This window comes from Myodes glareolus, chromosome 4, assembly GCF_982192425.1.
Source record: "Myodes glareolus chromosome 4, mMyoGla1.1, whole genome shotgun sequence".
Lineage (NCBI taxonomy): Eukaryota > Metazoa > Chordata > Mammalia > Rodentia > Cricetidae > Myodes > Myodes glareolus.
The window spans coordinates 27,622,662-27,640,160 of NC_142029.1; the positions used below are offsets into that span (position 1 = coordinate 27,622,662).

The 17,499-nt window shown below is 46.8% G+C and overlaps 1 protein-coding gene across 1 annotated transcript; it reads left to right on the forward strand.

Annotated features, from left to right (window-relative positions):
- The first annotated feature begins 13,154 nt into the window (after nt 1-13,154).
- On the forward strand, nt 13,155-13,538 carry LOC148122218 (large ribosomal subunit protein eL37). Its single transcript, XM_087905036.1, has one exon. The coding sequence runs from the start codon at nt 13,195-13,197 to the stop codon at nt 13,486-13,488; it is 294 nt and encodes a 97-aa protein (XP_087761162.1). The 5' UTR covers nt 13,155-13,194; the 3' UTR covers nt 13,489-13,538.
- Nucleotides 13,539-17,499: the final 3,961 nt, after the last annotated feature.

Here is a 17,499-nt window from a genome sequence, read left to right on the forward strand (position 1 = left end):
AATTGTTAAACTCCATGTTATTTGAGAGATGTCTCAAAAAAAATTAGATAGAGATGGGTACCACAGGATGTCCGACGTCAGCCCCTGCCCACCCCACCTCACCCCCAACACACATGGATACACTCAACGCACAACACAAAAGGCGGAGTTCCTCCAGGTACATGGAAATAACTGGGGTCTCTATAAAGTCAGAGTCACGGTCAAGTTGCCTTTGAGTTTCTTCCGCTTCGATGGCGGTCCCTTCCTGATACCTAACTGATGAGTGAGGAATGGCTGCCCCCCCCCGGCCACACCTCCTCAGACTCTCTACACAGCTCAGCATTGATTTATCCTGTCTCTAAAGGGAATCTGCCTTGCACTTGGCAGAGCCTCAAGGCTGGAGATGTGGGATGAATAGCAGCTTGGCCGTGCTCTCTGCGCTGCCCGGAGAGCATGGCTGTGTGGGAGAGAAAGTTGAAAGGGGCCCGAGAAAGGGTGTGAGACCTTCAAAGGATGGATCTAACCAGGAGACACACTCAATGGAAAAATCTTTTATGGTTGGTCCAAAAGAGAAAGAGAAACACATAAGGGTGTTGGCCAGGCAGACAATATTGGGTGTGATTTTAGTGAGGTTTCTGTTGTTGTGTGGGTTTGGACACTTACTGTTTTCTAGGGTCTCTCTCTCTCTCTCTCTCTCTCTCTCTCTCTCTCTCTGTGTGTGTGTGTGTGTGTGTATGTGTGTGTGCATATTCGCAGACCAGATGAAATCCCAGCTATCGATCTTCACATACCACCCACCTAGTTCTTTTAAACAGTGTTATCACTCGCTACCTTGGACCTTGAGGTCAGGGCTGGGCTAGGCTAAGCCCGGCGAGCTACAGGGATTCACCTGTCCCCACCTTCCCAGTTCTGTGATTACAAGCCTGTATCACCATGCTGTGGTACATGGTTCCTGCTTACATGGCAAGCACTTTATCAACAGAATCATCATCCTGCCTCTGTTTTCCAGGGTATTTTAGGTAGGCAGAAGCTTCTGGAAGTCCTGGGAAAAAGTTGGTCCTGGTGCATCCCAGGAAGGACTAGGAAAGTGTAGTGTGATTAGGGGGACCTGTGGAGTTCAAGCAAGCCAGACAGACACTAATTGGTTGACCTCATCTTAACTCCGGTTACTGCTAGGAGGGGTTAGCCTTGTGGAAGAGCCATGCCATGGCCCTCTGGAATGCATTATTGTTTTCAATGGGCTCCAACTGAACGTTCTCCCCTCCGTATCCACTAATGTGTCACATGAGTTACTTGTGTTATCTCTATGCTATGAAATTAGAGGCCTTTGCCCACAGTGTGCTAAGTAGATTAAAGGGAAAGCCTGTTTTTTATGGTGTGGGGGAAAACCAGGCAGATACCAGGGAAATCGCATGCGGGTATTTGATCTGACAGTGGGGAGGCCTTGGGAAGCCGGTGTCTTCTAATACCTGGAAGCTGAGCTCTGGCTGGAGTTTTCATCAAAGGGGTTTATATTTTATCTGCTGGCACTTCTGCGAGGAGAGGGGGTCTGCGGTGGGTTAAGGGGGGGGGATCGCTCCTTTCCTGTTGTTTTCTGTCCTGGCTTTTTAACTCTCCAGAAAGCCTCCAGGTCACATACTAGACCCTGCTCAGGACACCAGTGACCAAACAGTCCCCTTTTGTTAGGCAAGCGTTCTAATTTTTTTTCCCCTCTCTCTTGAAAGGTGCCCTTCAGGACAGCAGAGCCTTTCTTTGGGCTGTTTATAATTGAGCCCCGAGGAAACCTAAACAGAATTCAGTCTCAAGCCATGCCAAGGGCCTCCTTCGCCTACCTAGACAAAGCTAACCCCACGCAGGATGAAATCTCACCAACTGGTCACTGGAGAAGCCCCTTGGGGAGCTCTCAGTGTGACTTTTCTCCCTGGCCACAATCCCATAAACCAGTGAAGGCTGAAGGCCAGGCGTCGGGGTGCTGAGAGGCTGGATGAGAATTGGGACCCTTGGTGAGGGAGACTAGGCTGGGCTGTGTCTTTGAGGGTCCTGTGTCAGCTTGAGGAGCCCTGAGCGTTTCTGTTTAGGATCCCAGGGTCTCGGGGCTGGAAGATGTGTTATCTAAGCCTAGTGCAATGGAGAGAACTTTACTTGTTTGTGGCTTCAACTTTTGATTAAGTTCAAATATTTATTTTTCCTTCAGACATTCATTTACTTACTGTTTGTTTATTTGTTTATTTATTTATTTTAGCAGGGATGCTCATGCTAGCTTAGACTGGCTTGTAATTTACTATGTAGCCCAGGCTGACCTCAACTTGTGGCAGTCCCCCTGCCTCAGCTTCCCGATGCTGGGCTCAAAGGTGTGGATCGCGACGCCCTCCTGCCTCCTCCTTTTCCTCCTCTTCCGCTTCTTTCTCCTCTCTCTGTCCTCTCTCTTTCTCTCTCTAAGATGAAAGCATTTATGGCTTTAGGCTACACGGATACCCTTCCAGCATTCCTATTCTTGCCTGTTTCCTTCCACAAGCTAGGAAAGCTGAGTTATTTGAGGAAATTGGGAGGTGATAACTTAGAGATTGTGTAGTTTGCACTGTTTTATTCTGTGATAACGGGCATGGAGTTAACCTCTGTGGTTTGAAACAGAATCTTTGTTTCCACCCCCAAACAGTTTCTTTTTGTGCTTAGATCAAATCTCCTCACCGTTTTCTGTGTGGAATTTTCTCCCCATGTTAGATAGGAAACTAAAGAGTCCTTTTGAGTAACTGAAGTGAAAGAGGGAAGGAAGCTGGATTTTGTCAGAGAAAGCAAAACTGGCCAGAATCCTCCTAATCCCTCGGCCCTGTGAGCTGCTCAGGCATGTGTGGCTGCTGCTGTACTTAACATCTGAGCCTCTTCATGACCTGGACAATGAAGTCCTCTCTCCTTGGTTAGTCCCGTGGTTTCCCCGAGTTTCCAGAGAAGGCAATATTTGCTTCTCTCAGGGAACCTCCAAGACCGTGGAGTCAGTCATCTGCCAGACCCCTGAGGAGAGAGGCAGTTTCAGGAGAGCCATCATTTTGAGGCCGAGGTACATTTTCAGAAGTTAGGGCCTGGTTCTGCGACAGGGACGTTGAGCTAAATATGCAATTCTATTTTCGTTTTCACTGAGTGCCAAGGCAAAAGCATCAGGAGATAGACTGTACATGCATAAATAAGTCAGCACGAAAGTGGACCCTGCAACATGCAGCATGAGGGATGGAGTGGTTCTACCCTTGTTCCAGGCTGATGGGCACAGTTGCCTTCCTAAGGAAGGGTCCTTGGACAATCACTTAGACTGGGTCACTTTAGCTACAGACCCATAAAGGAGGTATGTGGTTGACTCTTGTCAGCTCAGCTGCTGTAACAAAATGCCACAGGCTGGTGACTTAAGCAATATTTATTTTCTGACTGTTCAGATTTCAAGCTTCCTGGCTTGGCAGAGCCACCTCCTCATTCATGTGTCACATGGTAGCAATGGGAAGCTGAGGTGACTTTTACTCCTATTATTTTTGATTTTGTTCTCTGCGTGTGTCCGTTCATCTGTCTGCAGATACACATGTATGCATATACGCAGACTAGAAGTCCACCTCGGGTATCATTCCTTATCTACGATCCAACTTGGTTTTTGAGACAGGGTCTCTCATTGACCTGGAACTCTCAAACTCACAGGTAATCCAGACTGATTGCTCAGCAGCCACAGGAACCCACAAGTCTGCTTCCCCAGCCCGGGGATTACAAATGCAAGACACTATACCTATTTTTGTAGCAGGTTTATGGGGTTGTAAATGGATGTTTTCTGTTTCAACTTCCTGTTCCCAAATACCTGGCAGTTGCTTCCCAAATTATCACACAGGGACTTATATAACTTATAAATGTTTTGCAAATAGCTCAGGCTTATTACTAACTAGCTCTTACATTTTGAGCTAACCCATATTCCTTATTTACACTCTGACACATGTCAGTACCTTTTAGCATGGCACATCCATCTCCTGCTCCCTCTGCATCTGGCTATAGATTCCTGACTCTGCCCTTCTGCTTCCCACCATCCTTAGTTTGGTCTCTCTACCTATGCTTCCTGCTTGGCTACTGGCCAATCAGTTTTATTAAACCAATTCTAGTGACGAAGCTTTACAGTGTACAAGAGGATTAGTCTATAGCATAAAGGTTTGTAGGAACTTAGGTTATCAAGTATGCATGGCAATCAGTTTACCAACTGAGCCATCACTGCCCCCTGTCTCTCCCTTCCACTAATAAAAATAATGATCATGTTCTGATGGGCTGAAGACCATCACTTCATTCTGCCCTATTTAGTTCTCAAAGGCTTCATTTGCTAATGCCATTGCAAAGGGATCTACCACTGCGACACAGATGTTTGTGGGGAGCATAAACTTTTAGGGCATGTCTTGGTCAGTGCTTGAAGCATACACATAATTTTCCAGGGTGATTGAGTTGTTTCCAAAATGTTGGTTCTTTCTTGCTCATTTGTTTAAACAGCAGAGTATTTTCTCATCCTGTTCCTGTATCATTTGAGCTCTGCCAGTGAATCCCAAGCTAATTGAGGTTATATTATCATTTGTTTTAAATTGGAGTATGAGATTTATTTATTTATTTTTCATTTTTCTGGTAATTTGGTGACAAGTTCCTTTGTATCCTGCCTAATTGGATTGCATTTTAATTCTGTGGCAACTGGAGGATCTATTTTACATTTCTGTTAGGTTGACAGCCTGAGGCTGGCTCTGAATTAGGGAGTTTGCAGTAGCGTGGATTGAAACTGTGAGTCTCTTAGAGTCGACTAGCTCTAAAATGTCTTCACCCATGCATCTCTAGGCTAAGGGAAGAGACTTCAGTTGAAAGCTCTGAAAGGACAAGAGACTGAAATCCAGAAGCACCAAGGTAAGCCAAGAACCACTAAATCATGGGTTATCCAGAGTGGGGAATAGTCCAGCAGCATGTAGTCTGTATCTTCCTGAAGCCCAGAGTGTTGCTGTAATGCATAATGATCCAAAGCAAATGCTAATGGTGCACAGGACAAGTACTGGGGGTACCAGTGTTCCCATCGCAGCGTAGTTCTTTGTTGTAGGTAGCCCTGAGTCAGCATCCTTTCCCCAAGAGGTCCTACCTCTTACACAGTACAGAGATTTGCCAAGGTGTGACTTCCTACAGCTCTGACATCCTGTGACCTGGTAACTGAGTCCTTATGTACAGAACCACAGGACACTAATGCTTTCTTTCAATAATTGTTGAGGTACACTTGAAAATTACTGCCTCTTAAGAATGAAGTCGTGTGTTTTAGTAAATTCATTGGGTTTTACAACCTGTACCTCAGTCTACGCGGACACTCATGTCACCCCAAGGAGATCCCTTCTCACCCAGCTACCTGGGCCACTACAGCCATAGTGAATTATATGTAAATTATATATAAAGCCACTGAAATTGAATGATATAAAATGCAGTCTTTCTGTCTGACTTGCTTCACTGTCCACAGCACATTAGGACTCATCTGTGCCATAGAATGTGTTAGTATAGGTTGAATATCCTTTACTCAAAGGGTCCCAAATCTGGGCTCTTCAAATTTTGTTTATTCATGTAGACTTTACTGGCTCTGCATCCTTCATTCGAAAGCTTCAGAGTTTCACATTGGAGTTGCTGAACTTTTCACTTTTTCTGAGTGAGTAATATTCCAGTGAATGAATGTGCCACATTTAGTCCATCCCTCCATAACTCATGGGGTCCTTTTTCCTCATGTTTTATTCTGAGGTTTGCCCATTCTTATGATAGCCTTGTTCATATGAGCAAAGAATTCTTAAGATGTCTTCTCGACAAAGTCGAGGCCTTTATGCTGTCTCTTGAGGGAAAGAATAGAATTTTTTCTTTTTTAAAATTATTTAAGACCTTTCAAAGGCATGGACTGTGACATCTGGATCATTAAGAGTGTGATCACACAGCTGTGCATCAGTTTGTGTGTTTCGTAATCAGGCCTCATTGTAAATTTCTGGAAGGTTGAACCTCACAGGTAGAATGGATGTGTACATGTATGAATATGGATGCATGTGCATCTGTTTCTCTGTCTCTCTGTCCCTCTCTTTGACTAAGATCTCCTGCAGCCCAGCCTGGCCTTGAACTCACTACATAGCCGATGATAACATGAAACTTATGATTCTCCTACCTCTACCTCCTGGGTGCCGGGATTACAGATGTGCACTGCTGTGCCCCATTTATATGGTTCTGGGAATCAAATCCAGGGCCTTGTTACATGTTAGACAAGCAGCGTACAGACTGAGCTATATCGCCATCTCTGGGAGTTTATGCATACTGTATGCATACATTATATAGACATGCACTGTACATATGCACTATATGTACACACACACACACACACTCACACACACTTCCCAGCTACTTAAGAGGATTTACCCTATGAAAAGCAGGCACCCATTGCAGTTTTATTGAGCATGATAATTGTAAACAGTATCAGTAATATCTTTGGGATTTAGAAGTCAGACTGTTTACTATTCCCAGTGGTGGAAGTGTATTTTAGTATACCTTGTTCTGCCTCCTGGGAAAACTTTCTCTCAGTTGCATCCATGTAGGAGACATGATGAGAGGCAGATAACCCGGGCATTCCAGTAAGCGTGAATACCTCCCTGTGGCTCTCCGAAAGCCTTGGGACACTGTGGGTAGAGGTGGCTCTGTGCCACCAGGCTGTCCAGAGGAGCAGGCGTGATTGCATCTCGTCTTTTTCTCTCCTACAGTTTGAAAGAGAGAATGTTTCCTTCTCTCTGCCAGAAAAGAACTCATTAGAAGAGATACACTGAGGGCCTGTTTGCTGGGGGAGGAGGAGGAAGAAGCTTAGTGTCCTCCCTTGGTTGTGAGCTTATCTTCCCAGCACATCATTGGGAGGAGGAGGATGTGTAGGAGCATCTGTCTGAGTTGGGAGCCCCAGAGGATGGGTGCTTTGAACCGATATCACGTTTCCCAGGGATGTTTGCTCACACAGTGGTGTGCTTATACTTAGCTTTGTAGGCAAACCCAGCACACAATATTCATAAACACAATGGTAGCATCCACAGCCCTTCTTAACACTACTGCTGGGGTTCTCCCCCACACACCTTTATCTTATATAGCACTTGTCCGTAATCCTAGCACTTGGGAAGTAAAGGTAGAAAGATCTGAAGTTCAAGGTCATTCTCAGCTAAACAGAGTTCCGCAGACCGTGTATAAATAATAAACAAACAAACACCCACACCTCCACCTTGTCTGCCCCCACTCTCCCCTTCAGTCCTCTCTCTTGCTCCCCACCCTAACCATGTCTTCACGCCTGTGTGCTGCGGACACTGCACAAAGGGCTGAGATTTCATGGATGAAATAGCATCCTTTCCATGGCCTGTGTGGGGGATGTGTTTATAAAAGCCACCATCCTTTAGTGTAGCGTGTGATCTGCGCTCTGATAGGGTCTCGTCCTTACCATGGCCTTCTTATTCTACGTTTACTCTATTCTGGGTACTGGGGACTCGCAGCACAATCCTTCCAGCTCTGGGTTCCTAGGAGGAAGAGTTGCAATCTCTGTATCGTGGGTAAAAGACTGAGGACTGGGAGAGCTGCTTAGTCTGAGTTCAGACTATTGCTTTCAGGCATGGGACAGAGTTCTTACTGAAGGTCTACCTGTCCCCTTCTGTTGAGAGTCTTATGTGTCTACATAACAGCTCCAGTCTCCCAGACCCCTTTCCACCTCTGTTCGTTTCTTTCTTCATTTTCAGAGGTGGAAGGCAGCTTTGTGGGCATAGCGCCCCCTGGAGTTGTGCAGTGTGCAGCAGAGCCCACTGCCCACAGCTGCCCCTGTAGAGTCTTTCTCTACGTTCTCTTTCCCCAGGCTGTTCCTGTGGCAACTTCTTCATCTTCCAGTGGCAGACTTTCCACTTCATTCCTTAGGTCTCCCCTTGTCCTTTCCTGGCCTGAGATGCCTCATGCCAGGGGACTGCTTGAGACTGAACTCTCCTCCTCAGTGTCTTGGCAGACTTCCGGCCGCCTGGATAAAACATGACTCTGGCCTTGCAGGAGAAATCCCTGCATGCCTTCTAACAAATCACTTCAGCTGAGTGTTGAGAAGAACCTGTGACTGTGGCTTGGGGGATGTTTGCACGGTGGACTCTGAATATTAAAGATGTGAACGCAGGGACGGCGTCTTCAGAACTGACCTGGTGTTCAGCAGTCCCGTGAGGGAGCTGATAACAGAGAAGTTGCTGAACTTGGCTTTGGTGGAGGCCTGACTTTATTCAGCCAGATTCTGTGAGTTTGCTGCCTCTTTCCGGAAGGGCAGGATGACGAGCAAACACCCATCTCTGGTGAGGCACAGTGGTATTCTGGCGACAGGACTTGGCCCAGAGGAGGCTGAACGCCACCAGAGCAGTAACAGTGCTGACTGGCACACTGAAGCGTTTAGATTGAAAAACCGGGACAGAGTGTTCAGCTGGAGCTGGGAGAACTTTTCTGTTTCTTCCTCTGCTCTGCTGTAAGCCTTGGGACTGATTGGAAAACGCTCGCTGCGGGATTTGACTGGCCAGGGTTTTATGGATACTTTTCTTAGACTTGCTCAGACACAGTTTGTCATTCTTGCTGGCCCTTTTTGTGTGTGAAGGGCTGAAGGCGGTTCATCTCACCACAGTGAAGAGCTCTGGGGCACCTCACGGAGCATTGCTGTCCTCACCAACATACTGACGTGGACACCCTTGCCAAAATGCTCTTGGCAAATGCAGATCTCTTGGATCCCCTCTTTGCTTAAAGGCTTGCACTGAGGCTGGGGCTGGGGCTCAGCTGGGAGAGCACTTTGTGTGTCCTGCCTAGTGTGCAGGAATTCTTGGGTGTGAGTCACAGTACAACATAAGTCAGCAGTGGTGACATGTGCCTATGACATGTCCCAGGACTCTGAAGGTGGAGGCAAGATCAGAAAATCAGCTATACAACAAGAGTGAGGCCATCCTGGAATACGCGAGATACTGTCTCAAAAATAATCACGCTCACACCAGAGTCACCGAAATATAATCCCATCTGATGCAAGCCCTTGACCATGGGCTGTCTCACGGGCGCTTCCCATGAACCCTCTGGTGACTTTATTATACTCTGGTCCTCACCCTGTGCCTTCCCACCTCCCCTGCTTTGCTTTATCTCATTTTGTTGCCATCCCCAGTCTTAAGAAGCATTTATGCTGTGCCCTCTGAGTACCTGGGATTTCTTTGAGTGCCAAGGCAACAATTCTCATGTATGCCAGGCTTTTGCTCTTTTGGGGACAACAGCCCACTTGTATGCCACGCCTTTGCATCCCAGAGTTTATGCGTCCCCCTAGCTCATAACTGCCTGTCTGAGGACACTCAGCTAGAACCCGCTTCTTTCAGGGCACGTCTCCCCTGGGTCCAACATCACTCCGTACTCTCCGGTTCACCTGAATCCACTGTCCAACTGAAAGCAGAGAACCGCCTTCCTACCTGGCACACAGTAGGAACTTAGTAAAATTCTGTGGAAGAAATGAATGAAGAATACTTTTAACCCTAAAGGGCTCATATGATTTGGGGGAAGTTTCTCTTGGCAATCATTTTGAACAAAATTCATTCCCTCCAGTCAAGAGCTTGGCGATGGCCCTTGACCAGTAGGCGGCACGTGGATGATAAGTTTGCGGTCAGTCAGACCGTCACTCCTTTATAGGTAATTCATCTTCTTGCGTGCTTTTAAAATTGTGTTTTTCTTTGGTGTTCTGCAGGGTCATCATGATAGGTTTAGGCATGAATGTATGTATCACATTCAGGCTTTGATATGTTTATCCTTTCTGATAGCGCCCACTCTCCTCTGAATCTGGAACATTCTTAGACATTGCCTTTTTTTTCTCTTTTTCTGAGACTCTGGTTGTCCACATAAAAAAAATCCCGCCAAACTCTTCTTTTGTTTTCCCTTTAAATATATTGCTAGCTTTTGTTTCCCTGTGCCTTTTATTCTGGGTGATTTCCTTGGTCCTCTTTCGGAATCCAGTCATCTTTATTTAGCCTAGGGTTTAAACTGACGTGTGTGTGTGTGTGTGTGTGTGTGTGTGTGTGTGTGTGTGTTTAGATGATCATTTAATATCTATGCACTGCTGAAGGGATGGTGCCTTTATATGTGAATGTATTCATATGGACACCAGTGTGCACCAAGACAGAGGGCCGTTTGGTGGGGAAGCACCTATCTGGCCTACAGAAAGCCAGGAGCAATTGCAGTACTGAAAAAAAAAAGATAGAACTCCATTTTCTGTGAACAGCTTCCGGTTACATGACACACACGGAGAGTGGCAAATGTCTTCCTTGGTGTTGTGTTTTAAATAGATGTCAATCTCTATTTGCTTTTTTTTTTTTCAGTTCTGAGAATTGATCTCCGGACCTTGTGCATATTAAGTAAACCCTGGACCCCAGAGCTACAGCTCCAAGCCTAAATTTGTTTTCCCTAGAATTCCTTTCAAATTTTATCTTAGTATTTTATTATTTCACTGTGTTTCATTTTGTATCTTCAAAATTGTCCTAAGGAATTGTGTCAGTTTTGGACTGCACAGTCATTAGAATTCTTGCCCCAGGATGTCCTGTGATCTAAGGGTAGTGTGCGTTCCAAGTATGGATATCACCGAAGTACCTAAGCTGCATGTTTGGGTAAAATGAAATGGATTCATCCTGTTTGGAGTTAAATTCACCTTTCCTCACTCATGACTGGAGAAGGCTCCATGCACTGTGTTCTTTTGGATGGAATGGAGTCGGGAGCACAGAGCAGCCTATAGCCTAACAGAATGGCTCCTCTTCCCACTGACTTTTGCTTAGCACTTAGGGCCTCCTCTCTGTAGAAGTTATTCTCTCTCTCTCTCTCTCTCTCTCTCTCTCTCTCTCTCTCCCTCTCCCCCTCCCCCTCCCCCTCCGCCTCCCCTTCCCCCCTCCCCCTCTCCCTCTCCCTCTCCCTCTCTCTCAGCTTTTCCAGAAAGTGTGGCTGTCTTGTGATGGAAGAAACAGCTTGTTGTTAACATTGGTTTATTTATTTTCACCTGTGGCTGCATGTTTGCGTGGGCGTGTGGGCGTGTGCACGCTCATGCTTGTGGAAACTGGAAGGCATTTTAAAGTGGCCTTTCTGAGGCACCATTCACTGTCTCCCTTCATCCCTCGCCCTCCTTCTCCCTCCCTGCCTTCCTCCCTTGTTCCCCTCCCTCCTTCTTTCCCTCCTTTCTTCCTTTTGTTGAAACAGGGCAGCTCATTGGCCTAGAACCCCACAAGTAGGCCAGGCTGGCTGACCAGTGCGTGGACAGTGAACTCTGGCGATCCTCCTGTCTGCCTCCCCTTTAATGGGATTAGAAAAGTCCTCCATTGTACCTGACTTTTTTTCTTTTAAATGTGAGTTCTGGGGATCAAACTCAAGTCCTCATTACTAACTGCACTTCCACCCCAGCCCTTAATACTTTAGTTCTGAATACGCAGCAGATTGGCAAATGTACACTGAGTCACAGGCGCTCCCAGCATTTTTTAAGGTTGGCCAGTGGGCTCTGATCTGACCTGGGCACTGGGTCCGACCTGCCGTATCTACCGTCCTCTGTGTGTTTGAGCTACTTTCAAGATGTGCCTCATCTTTCCAAACCCAAATGGGGATCATGAAGGTGGCACGGAAAATAACAATTGGCTGTGAAGGAACCGTTGAGGAAAGTCATTCTTTGTGCCAGTCTGTCGCAGGGGGAAAAAGAAATACATAGTCTCGCATTTGTTAAGACAAGTCGGCTTCTGCTTTCTGGTCTCCAAATACACTTTGCATTTTTCTTTTCCCTGGGACTGTCAATTTAATTCAGGAATGATCTAATTATGAGGCTGTGGATCGGATCCTCTAGATGGTAAGTGTGGTGCACCCTGGGAGAAGTCCTGGCAGATGGTTAGTTCAGAGTGAATTTACCTTGGGACTGGGGCCTTCAACTGACAGCTTTTTTTTCACTCAATTAAGTGCAACAACTGCCAAAAGGACAGCATTGAACTTGATGCAAATCACCGCTGTCCCTGGTGTTGATAAAGTCGAAGCTGGGTCCCGAGTCAGCTGAACTCGGAGGAAGGAGTGTCGCAGGCGCCACACGGTGAGGGAAAAACAGGGTGCAGAGAGAGGGTATAAGGAGGAGGAGAGAAGAGGCAGCTCCTCCTTGCAAATGTAGGTATTTGTTGCCTTTTCCAGGTCGGCTGCTTTATTTGGGGCCTCTATTTCGGTGTGCTGTCTGTCTGTGATTCATTAGGTATATCTCCTGCCGTTTGCATCTGCTCTGGGCTTCACGCAGCCTGCAGTGACTCTGTGTTCCAGAAAGTTAATGCATTGCTCTCTTCTCTGGGGTATGAGATGACCCTACTCTGCATGCCTATGCCTACCCTGATGTCCTCCCAATCCAAAGAAGGTAGAGACCTTCTCAATACACGTGCACTTCTGTTATTAAGAAAGACCCCCCCCCCCAAAACCCACCAACCCAACTGAAGGGGCAGTGCTAGGCTGGTGCCCAGGAAGCCTTTACTCAACACTAGAGTATCTCTGCGTAGCGTTGACAGACTCTAGGCCTTGTCACAATGTATAAGCCTAACTTCCCTAGGCCTCTTCTTATTCCCCAAAGAGTTTCTTTATGCCAGAGTTCTTTCTGGAGATGGTTCAGTTGGTAATGCACCTGCTGTATTAGCAGAAGGACCCCAGTTCAATCTCTTGCGCCAGGTATGGTGGTTAAAATGTATAACCCAAGCTTCAGGGAGGCAGAGATAAGCAGATTCCTAGTTTGTTGATCAGCTACCTTAACTTTTTGATAGTCTCCAGGGCCCGGAGAGAGCCTCTCTCAAAATACAAGGTGAGCTGCTACTGAAGGATGACCTCCACGGTTAACCTTTGGCCTCTACATACATGTATACATATGCACATACATGGATGAACAAACACGAACACACACATACCCCAGCACATATACAAAAAGGGAAGGGAAGGAAAGAAGGAAGGAAGATAAAATTTCCCTATTTCCTTGGTCCTGCAACTTACTACTAGAATTCTGTAGTGTCCGAGGTCAGGACCAATAAAAATGCTTTTGAGCAGTGTGAGAGTAAATAGCTTCATAGCTCCTGCAAATGGGGTCAGCTGAGGCTACTCAAGGAAGCTCCTTCAAGATTTTTCTCTTCCGGTCTCTTTGGCCTCGGCGGCAGAAGCAAGATGACGAAAGGAACGTCATCCTTCGGAAAGCGTCGCAACAAGACGCACACGTTGTGCCGCCGCTGTGGCTCTAAGGCCTACCACCTTCAGAAGTCTACCTGTGGCAAATGCGGCTACCCTGCCAAGCGCAAGAGAAAGTACAACTGGAGTGCCAAGGCTAAGAGACGAAACACTACCGGGACTGGGCGGATGAGGCACCTAAAAATTGTCTACCGAAGATTCAGACATGGATTCCGTGAAGGGACAACCCCTAAACCCAAGAGGGCAGCTGTTGCAGCATCCAGTTCATCTTGAGGATTTCAATCTGTCATAAAATAAATGTTCTGGTTTCAAAAAAAAAAAAAGATTTTTCTGCTCCACCCGAAGGCCATCGTCAGCCTTCACTCAGTGTGCCCAGGGCCCAGCGGCGCTTCACAGCTGCACTTTCTGTTTGACAAGCCTGGGAGAGCGGAGCCTGGAATCCCTCAGTCAGGTAGAGGCCATTGTCAGCTTGTTATCAGTTTCCTGATTCCCTGTGTAAGCAGTTTTGATAATCCCTGTCATACATGATTACATCCCTCCCCTGCCCAGAACATCTCACTGTAATTGCTTTGATAAACTCCACCTCAGTCCAGTAGTTTGCTCGGAATACACTCTTACTTTCTATCTATGTGACTGAGGCGCTTCTGAAGTGCTCAGCTCTGGGGAAATCAGGTTTTGAGCAAGAGGCCCTTGGTAGTAGAAGTCAGTCACTCAGGCAACAGCACTGGCTGGGAGGCCTGAAGGAGGGGCAGGTGCTGGGGAGTCCAGCTAAGCCTCAGGGGTCCCAAGGTGATTTTCCTTTCTTCCACTGCTTCGAGACTAGAATTGTCAGTTTCTGTGTGGAGGATTTTCAGGGTTCAGAGAACACTTTTCCTATGCATGTTCAGCTGGTTTCTGGGACCATTGGATCCACTCTTTGATGACATGTAAAAAATTAACTCCACATGTGCATTTGTGGAGGCCAGAGGTTGATGCCTTGAGTCATCCTGGATCATTCTCCATCTTATTTTTGACAAGCTCTCACTGAACTTGCCATTTTCTAGCTGGTGAGCCCCAAGGCTCCTCCTGTTTCCTCCGTGGGCATTGGAATTACTGGTTTTCAGCTTTTTCCATGTATGCTGAGGATTGAACTTAGGGCCTCAAGCTTGCACAGTGAGCATTTTACCAACGGAACCATTTCTCCAGCCTTGAAACCCATTCTTTTAAAAGAAATGCCCTTTCTGGTTCCTCAGTCACATACGGCTTGCTATTCTCTGTCAATATAATCTGGGTATTTTTCTCATCACCCTCCTGCCCCAACATTTGTACTAATTTTTAAACTAATACACTAGAGCATTGTGTATCTTGCCTCTTGAGACTTTGGGGCATCCCCTGAGATGGTGTGTAAGCAAGCTCCCTGATTATTCCTCTTAGCCTGTTCCTGATGCATTTTTAAAACAAGGTGCCGTCTTCGAGATGCTCTGGGTCGTTTGAACACTTCTTCAAATCTATTCTCATTTTTGCAAATTCTGTCTCCCCTTTGCACAGAGAGAAAACCTCTAATGCAACTGTCAGTCTTCCCTTGCCCTCACTGGGGGGTGGGGGGTGGGGGGTGGAGTCTTCCCTTCAGTGAGTGGTATGGGGTTCTTGTTTAAACCTCTCACCGTTGGGCAGGAGATACACATGCCTCTTCTAAGTAGAAGTTCCTGGTCTCCACTAACTTGTTCCTTGTCTGGTGACCAGGGACACCTGCCTCATAATGAGTTCTGCTGGCGAGACAAGAGTCTGGGTGGCATGATCCACCAAACTGATGTTTTTTGACATCTTGACACTTTCCTGGGAATGTCCTCCATCAGCTTCATCTGGCAGAGTCTGTTAGAAAGAGGATCTACCTTCACAGGTGTTTCCTGCCTTTAATGAATCTGTTGGTACCAGCAGAGGGAGGGGAACCGGTGTGCTTGGCAAAGCAGAGATGCAGAGAGGTAAAGGATCCCTTCCTGACCCTTCAGCCATGGTGTGGGGTCCTGTTCCTGCCAGCTTTCTCTATGCCACTGAAGCAGTCGAGCCCTTGCCTAGAACTAAGTGCTCTCTCTTTCTCTCTCTCTCTCTCTCTCTCTCTCTCTCTCTCTCTCTCTCTCTCCTTCCTCTCTTTCTCTCTCTCTCTCTCCCTCTGCAAAGCACCCTGTTATTAAAGCCTTCCCCCAATTCTAGGTTTCATTGCTTTCCTTCCGAGGCACATTAGGTTCCCTAAGTGCCTTTATTGCCATGCAGAGAGAGGGAAAACGCAGACAGCTTTGTTATTGAACAACCATGTTCTTGTCAGTTTTCATTGTTTTCAAGTCGGCTATTATGGGGAGGGGGAGGTTAATGCCCCAGTGTAGCCTAGGACGGCTGTATTGGGCTGTTTATCAGCTTCCCAAGTCAGCGTTCTCTCTGGTCCACGGGGCACTATGTCTTTAAATTCTCTTTAATTTTGAAGCTCTGCTCTGGCAAGCAAGCTCTGCCTTCAACCTGCAGAGTTAAATTTACCCAGACTGACAACTGTATGCACAGGGTTTGGTTACATAACAGCAGTGGTTGCTTTCTGCGCGGCGCTAATCCAAACACCATGCTCCTCGCCCCCCGAGAAAGCGCTCTTCCATCTGGGGAGCTGCGTGGATGACTCGATGGTGTGCCTTTATTTTTTCTCCTTAAAACACTGTAACAATTATCCTATTATCTCAATGCTGGTGTCATTAGGTGACTTTTTAATATCTTAATTATTAGGTTAGCAGATGCCGAGTGCACACGTGCAATTTGTTAATTTATGCGGCTGGAAATGAAATCCAGTTGTTTGCGGTGTATTTCATAACATCGCGGCCAAATGAATTTTCATAGCCCTGGAATAACAAGGCTGCTGGGAGGGAAAGCGCATGCGTTCTGTCCAGGACCCGTCGCTAGAATCTTAGTTCTTATGACTCCTAGGTGTCCACCTGAGGCGAGCAGCTGGTGAGGATGGGCAGGTAGCCTCTGAGCTGCTAGAATATAGGGATGAAGGCTTTCCGATAGGAACAACCACTTTCCTTGGTGCTTTGAGCAAACATCTGACCAGAAGCCACTGAAGAGAGGAAGGCTTTGGTCTGGCTTACAGTTTGAAGGGATTATTGCATTATAGGCATTAGAAGCAGAAGGGTAGAGGTCACATGGCATTGACAATAAGAAAGCAGATAGCAATCAGGAAATAGGGTCAGGGTATAACGCCCCATGACCCTCTCCCAGTGACCCACTTCCTTCAGAGAGGCTCCACCTTCTAAAGATTGTCCAAATGGGTAGCAACAGCTCAGGACCAAGTGTTTAAACATGTGAGCCCGAGGGGGACATTTCACATTCAAATCATGAGACCCAGTGGTCTGGGAACCCTGGCTTGTTGTGAGCTGCCTGCTTTCTGAACTTTGTTTACATCTAGGGCCTGGCGCTCTGAGGCTTGGTGATACAGGCAACTGTGTGGTTGGTAGTTTGAGCCTATATACCCTGTGCGTGCTACTCCTTAGCCAGTCAAGTAACCGCTAAATCGTTGTTACTGCTCACAAGGTTGGATGGGTGTGAAATAATGGGGCAAAAAGATGTGGTTTAGATCAGACTGGGATCTGAATGGTGGGCTTGGGGCTGACAAACAGTGAGGCCTTGACCAGGTCTTTTCCTTCCCCCCTCACCCCTTAAGGCTCAATTTCTACAAGTAGTTTAAAAATTTCTATCCAATGGGCTTGTTCATCATAATGAATTATGCTCAATACGTAATATGACTCTCATTAAATGTTCAGACCTCCCTTATGCTGTTCTGGGGCTCATGTGGGGTACCCAAACAGATGTGACCTCAGTGGGTTATATACAGCCTAGAGGGTGAGGCACAAACACCTCTCACACACACAGGTGATGGGTTAAATAGAGTTATGAAGTCACAATACCAGAAATGTCTAAGGCTGGCTTTGATACATTAAGAGAGATCATGCTATAGACGCAGAACTTGGTGGCTTAAAGGAGGCAGGGGTTCCCTAGTCACTAGTCTAAAGAGGCAAGCCTTGGCTGCTATTCAGGGCAGAACAGAACTCAGACTGGTAGACAAAAGACTAAAGGCATGTGTGTTGGGGGTCGGGCCGATGCTGGAGGGCAATTTCAAACTATAAAGGCACAGGGATTCAGGGACTGTGTATTTGAGAATGCTGGTCTGTGTAGGGTAACATGTAGGTTTAGGTGCTCATAAGGTTGGAATGCCACTACGGATAGCATTAGATGTTAGCTTAGGGAAAACCACAGCAGTAAGAGATG